This window comes from Penicillium citrinum, assembly GCF_028827155.1.
Source record: "Penicillium citrinum strain IBT 23319 chromosome Unknown utg000005l:1.0-1900146.0:1.0-1900348.0, whole genome shotgun sequence".
NCBI classification, from domain to species: Eukaryota; Fungi; Ascomycota; class Eurotiomycetes; order Eurotiales; family Aspergillaceae; genus Penicillium; species Penicillium citrinum.
Window position 1 is genome coordinate 138,053 of NW_026622690.1, and position 6,437 is coordinate 144,489.

General features: G+C 24.7%; 1 protein-coding gene across 1 annotated transcript; it reads left to right on the forward strand.

Annotated features, from left to right (window-relative positions):
• Positions 1–5,425: 5,425 nt before the first annotated feature.
• N7469_005887 (uncharacterized protein) lies at positions 5,426–5,590 on the forward strand (the record flags this gene model as incomplete). The annotated part of the gene is made up of 1 exon (XM_056644807.1): positions 5,426–5,590. One exon carries the CDS (start codon positions 5,426–5,428, stop codon positions 5,588–5,590), a length of 165 nt encoding a protein of 54 aa, XP_056500045.1.
• Between the last annotated feature and the right edge of the window lie 847 nt (positions 5,591–6,437).

A 6,437-nucleotide genomic window follows, 5' to 3' on the forward strand; every position in this document is an offset into this window, starting at 1 on the left:
TTCGGATCTATTCTAAAGCAAATTGATTGAATATATTATTGTTCTATACATAGTAATTTGTATTGGTCTGATACAAAATAGAAATTGATGAGTATATTTACTACAAAATGCATTCCAGCCCATGAGAAGTTCCTCCACTCTAATTTTCACAGCAAATCCTAGTAAATTCAGTACACTATACACTACATTATGAATATTTTGTTAGTAAATTCCTCATTACGAACTTTTAAATTATAAACAATCATCCAATCTTTATTTTGTACAAAATATTTTTATATCTATTTTATTGACAGAGTAACTGTAATTCAAAATTTCGGCAATATTTGGAAACCGGTTTTTACTATGTGGCGCCATGCAAAAATATTTATCAATCTCGTAGTCCATTTCGTTAAAACAGATTTTTTTTGCCAGAAAATAGATATAAAGAAGAATTGTAAAGAAAAAAAGTAATTTTAATAGATATCTATAATGCAAATTTTACAAATTAGTTTTATCTATTAATTTCCGCATATAACTACAAATATATAATTATTGTAGTCTAGCTGTAAAAAGAGATATAGTGTATATATTGATTCCAAAACTATATCACACTGTTATTTATAATTTTCATAACTAGACTAAAATATCAAAACAATATCTAGAAAAATCTCGATTTGATCTGAAATTTTGGTGCTCAAAAAATGGCGTGGGGAACTTCTTTCGGTATAGAATGTATTTAAGAATAGCAGAAGGAAAATAATCTATACTAAATAAATTATTCTATACCAGAATTATAATATTGTCAATATAATCAATTATTATTATCATTTGATATCAAGATTGAAATTTTCGAAAACTGTTACTATCATTGTATTATTTCTATAGAATATATAAGATCTATATCATAAAACAGATAAAAAGTGGAAAATTGTCACTAATTTGATTTCTTATATTAGTGAAATAATATTATTATAATTAAACAAAAAGCTGATTATTCAATTAATGATAAATCTGAAAATATAGTTTATATAAGGGTTTGTAATATAGATAGGAATAAAACATCGAAAATATTGATAATATTCACTATTAGCCTTGAAGTTACACAATAATTTGGTCGATTAAGAAAAATAACTATATGCTTTGTTTATATACTTTTCGATATACATAAACAATAATCATTCAAATTTTTCTGTAAAGTAACTAAACCGGAAAAGGAATTTTGGTTTTCTAGAAACTTGAATGGATTTGAAATAGTTTTCTGTTATATATAGTAATTTATATTTATCTTACACAAACAAGTAACTATATTGACTAATTTAGTTGTTATGAATCCTATGAAAATAATATAACAAAAAAGTATTTAATCAAATCTCTCTATATCAGAATTGATGTAAAATTAATATAATCAACTACTATTATAGAATTATCGCCGAGATCGAAATTGTTCAGAATAATAAAATCGATTCTGTAAAGAATATTAATAAAATTGATATTGTAAAAAAAAATATGAAATTGACAAAAAAGTAACGCTGAAAAATATCTATAATTATTGATTTGTCTTTAATCTAGTTTTTTGTATAAAAAATACAATGTATTAGTTGATCGGAAAATTACTAGTCTGTTGACAAAAGATTCGGGAATCTAATATATATAGCGATAATAAGAAAGATACTAATATAAAATATTGTCAGATATATATATATACTATTTGATACAAATGTCGTTACTATATATATATCAGTCTTTTTCAGAATTTGTATATTTTTTCAGAAAATAGATATTGAACATAACTGTAAGTTTTATCGATAGACTTTTGGATATATATATAGATAGTAAAAATTTTATTTTTTGTAAAATCGTCGGAATAGATAGTAATAAAAATTCTATAGATTTGATTTAGTATCGAAAATAGTTAGACTGAATAGTAGATTTTGTATATAGTTTAGTCTAATGGTTCCGATTACTGTTAATCTATAATAATAGAAATAGCGAAAATAGTAATTATGCTGAAAACAGATCTTAAATAGTACTATAGGAAAGATACAATAGTCGATATTGTAATAGTATATGTGAGAACAGTAATAAAAATAATATCTGATCTGAAAGTATTATAGCACATCATTTGCTAGATTATTTATAGAAATTTGTCTTCAACTAATAAAAGAATCGAAATTGTTCTAGAATAGCTGTATAGAGAGAGTGTTTTCAATATTTTTATAAATATTAATTTCACAAAAACCGATGTTTGATATAGCAACAAAGAATTATATATAGATAGTTTCTTTGGTAAATATAGTATATTCGCGACGACTATTGTAAAGAATCAAGATAAAAAATCTAATCTTGTTTGCAAACAATTTTGGCAACTTTCTAGAGACTATTGATATTAGATAAAAACTTTTCGATATATAGATATTATCGACATTTTATATAATAATATAACTAATACTACACGGAAAAATATTTGTTTTAAATATTACTTATATATCAAGAGATTAGCTGTCCTTTGTAACGTAATCCTTGATCGGATCAGAGTAATCGAATGGGCCACCGGTTTATATCATCATCCGTTAATATCAAAACTGTATCTCCACCCTACAACATTATTAGATATTGGTTTCTTAAACTATTATTAGGACATTTGTTTCGTCTGTACTCTGTATTTCGACCAAAGAATACATCTTTATGGTGGCTCTTGATTGGCCAATTCTGTTTCAGTTGGGGTTACTCCATTTCTGCTATACCGTTTTTCGGGACATTTGGCTGTAATATTCGACTAGTTATATCGGATCGAAGAGTTGTTCGAGTATCAGATATAGCATATATACTTTGGAAACCAATTCTGTTTGCAATTGTTTATCTGTTTTCTTATTATATTAATTTTATGTTTTGTACATTCAATGTATTTGTTGAACTCATATACTCATATACTTTTTATTCGATCGAATTTTCGATAAAACAATACTTCAATAAAAAAGTATCGGTTGATAAATATAATAGAATCCAGTAGATAGTTACGATTGTCATTATATTGAATAGAAGAATATTGTGGATATTCATAATAATTGAATATCGAATTTATAGAATATTGTTGCTAATGATATTGATTTTATTGAATATTATTGTATATATATATGAGATCAGATTTTCAGAAATTCAATTTGTTGGTAGAGTAGATATTATGGTACAATCTTTTTTGAATATTCTAACTATATATTTATTTGACAATCGAAAAAATATCGATATCGAAAAACTATAAAATATATAAAAAATGAAATATTTCAATATCGAAATAATACTGACTGATTTGAATTTTATATCCAATTCAGTTGTAAACCAATATCTATACTTATTTATGATATATAAGTACTATTTTTGTCGAATTTTTGATAATAAAATAAAATAAGATTGGGAGTATTTTAAATGAATTTTATCGATTGTTTATTCAATTGAAGAAAATTTAAAGTCAAAATTCTGATACCATAATTTGTCAAAACCTGTTGATAATTTGTTTTTGAAAATTTATATTTTCAATTACTGTTATTCTTATTTGTTGTTCAGTTTGAAAAAGTTTCTTATACCAATATAATTAAAATAAATAACAATATACACTATCTATACTGAAAATAGAATCGTATGATATATTGTATCTGTATTTAACAACAATAAAAGTTTTCTTGATAAGATAAAAAATCGAATTTATCTGATAGTCAAATAGTTGATTGCTAAATATAATTGTACTATCTCTAATTATTAAATCAAATCCATAATTCTCTTCTTAAGTAATCAGCATATTGATATTTTTATCTAATAAAGTAACGAAAATGTTTTTGGACATAGTAGATAATACAAACTAAAATTGCTTACAATAATCTATTTACGTATATTAATGTAGATGGGATACAAGCTGGCCATTTGCCTCAGGGTTTAGCTGTGAATCAATAACATCACCAACACAGTACTTTTCATTCTCATTATTGCTATTAAGAACGAAGTATCTGTCACATTATTATTCTATGTTTCGACAGTTCCCATATCTCTGATGTGGATATTGGATCTATTCTGTATCATCGGTCGGCAATCCATTTTTACCACCATCACTCACTATTTTATCGGTCACTATCTCGGTTTGCCGATGTCTCTCCATCAATTCAGTATTTCCTCCAGATCGGTTAGATATTCGAATATTAGATATAGTTAGTATATTTGTATTTTTGGGAATTCAATTCGGTTTGCAATTCTTTGATTTTTTTTCAATAATACAATATTATATATAGTATATTCGGTTTCTTTTTCCAGTTGATTTATTTTCTGTCCGAGCGAATTGGAAGGTAATTGAAAATATTTATACAATAATTGTTTACTCGAAAATATTTTGCAATAAATATTACGGGATCTAGTAGAGATTTGAGATTACTATACAGTAGAAAAAAAAGTAGTAGTATTGGAAATAATATCAATCTGATATCGAATTCATCAAGAATTTATTGTGGATTGAAATCAGTAACTGCAAAATTATTGATAACAGTAGTAATTTCGTTGAATATCAGTATATACTTGAAAATAGATTTTGAGAGAACCTATTCTATCAACAAAATATAAATTGTAATATATTTTCTCCTGTACAATTTATCTGTATATATATTTAATAACTGATAAAATATCGATATCAAAAATTTGTAATAAATATGATTTTGTTTAGCAACAATTCCGAAATCTGTTGTTAGATAATTGCTATAACTGTGGATAATAGAAAATTATCAAAGACTATATTTAATATCTTGGATTTGTCAACTAAATTTGTTTGAAATTATTACAATACAATTTTGTTATTCATCTATTTGAAAAAATTTTGAATTGATACAATATTGATATTATAGTATACTATATTTCATTGAGAACTTTGTTTTTGAAAATAACAGTTGATAATATAGATTTTTAGAAATTGATATTTTCATTATATTATCTACTTTTGTTTACCAGATTGAATCAATTTTTTTCCAATTCGATCTATACTGATAATACTATATACAGTATTTACAATATTTATAGTGAATCTATAAATATTTTTATCAAAATATTATAGCGGATAATATTATTACAAATATTATCAAACTATTTCTGAATCAGTTTGTTATTTTTATATAAAATATACTGATAACTATATTGATATAAAAATATATCTTTGCTTGATAAAATTGGAAATCTATTTCTGGCCAACTGTAACAATTTTATTATCGCTATACTGTCGGAAAACTATATCTGCCACTATATTGTATTTGGAAACAATTTCTTGTTTTCCGTATAAAACATCCAATGTTCTGATAAATTCTTTTCCATTTCGGTCAATATATAATTATTGATATATAACGTAATTCCCGCATGACCGGGTCACCCCATCCAAAATCGCATCTTCCTACCTACATTCTAACTTCAACCACCTACCATGCCACCAATTCGCTCTGAATCTTCGCAGAAATTGGCCAATCGGGAAGGCAAGATCTTATTAATCCTTTCCAATATCAAAAATGGCTGTATCAACTCTCTTCGCGCAGCAGCGAAGCTATACAAAATATCTTTCTCTACACTACAAATATACGCCGACGGCTGAATTGCATATATTGATAAATATCCAAATTGCTATAAATTGATTCAATTAGAAGAGAATATATTTACACAATGAATAATCTCTATGGATTTATATAGAACAGTGTTTAGACCGGCTACTACTGGAGAAATAGCGAATATTCTACTAGCTGTATATAGTAGCCAATCTCTATCTATTGTTGGTAAAAATTGGCTGTCTCAATTTATTGAATATTGCGATGAATTTCGAATATATTTCTCAATACAATACAACTACCAATTAAACAAAGATCCAAAAATTTTATAAGTCTAGTTTGCGACTGTACAAAATATAATTGAAAAGAATGGAATACAATCGGAGAATATATACAATTTCGAATAAAACAGATTTTGCAATAGATTTTATATTTTCGCAGAAAATAATTATATAAACTGATTCTATAATCGGAAATATATATTACAATCAGGAAATCGCAAATAGATAATTGCTATTGAAACAATTTGTATAGATAGCTATTTGCTATTGCTATGTATAATTTTCAAAAATAAAATTGCTACTGCTAATTAATTTGATAATTTATTAAAAATTGATAATTTGAGATCTTTCATAGTAATATTACTAATAAAATTGATCTATATTAACTACAAAAAGTTTTCATTCTATCAATAAATTTGTATATATACAGCTATTTTCGGCTATAGATTCTTGATAGTTATAATAGCTATTTTATATTCCAATTTGATTGAATCTGTGCAGAAAACAATATTATATTTTTTTTATATATTTTTATATTTATTATATCTACTGTAATTACTAGATATTAGCTATTTTGCAGTTAATAAAAAATTATATAATTATTTTATTAATAATC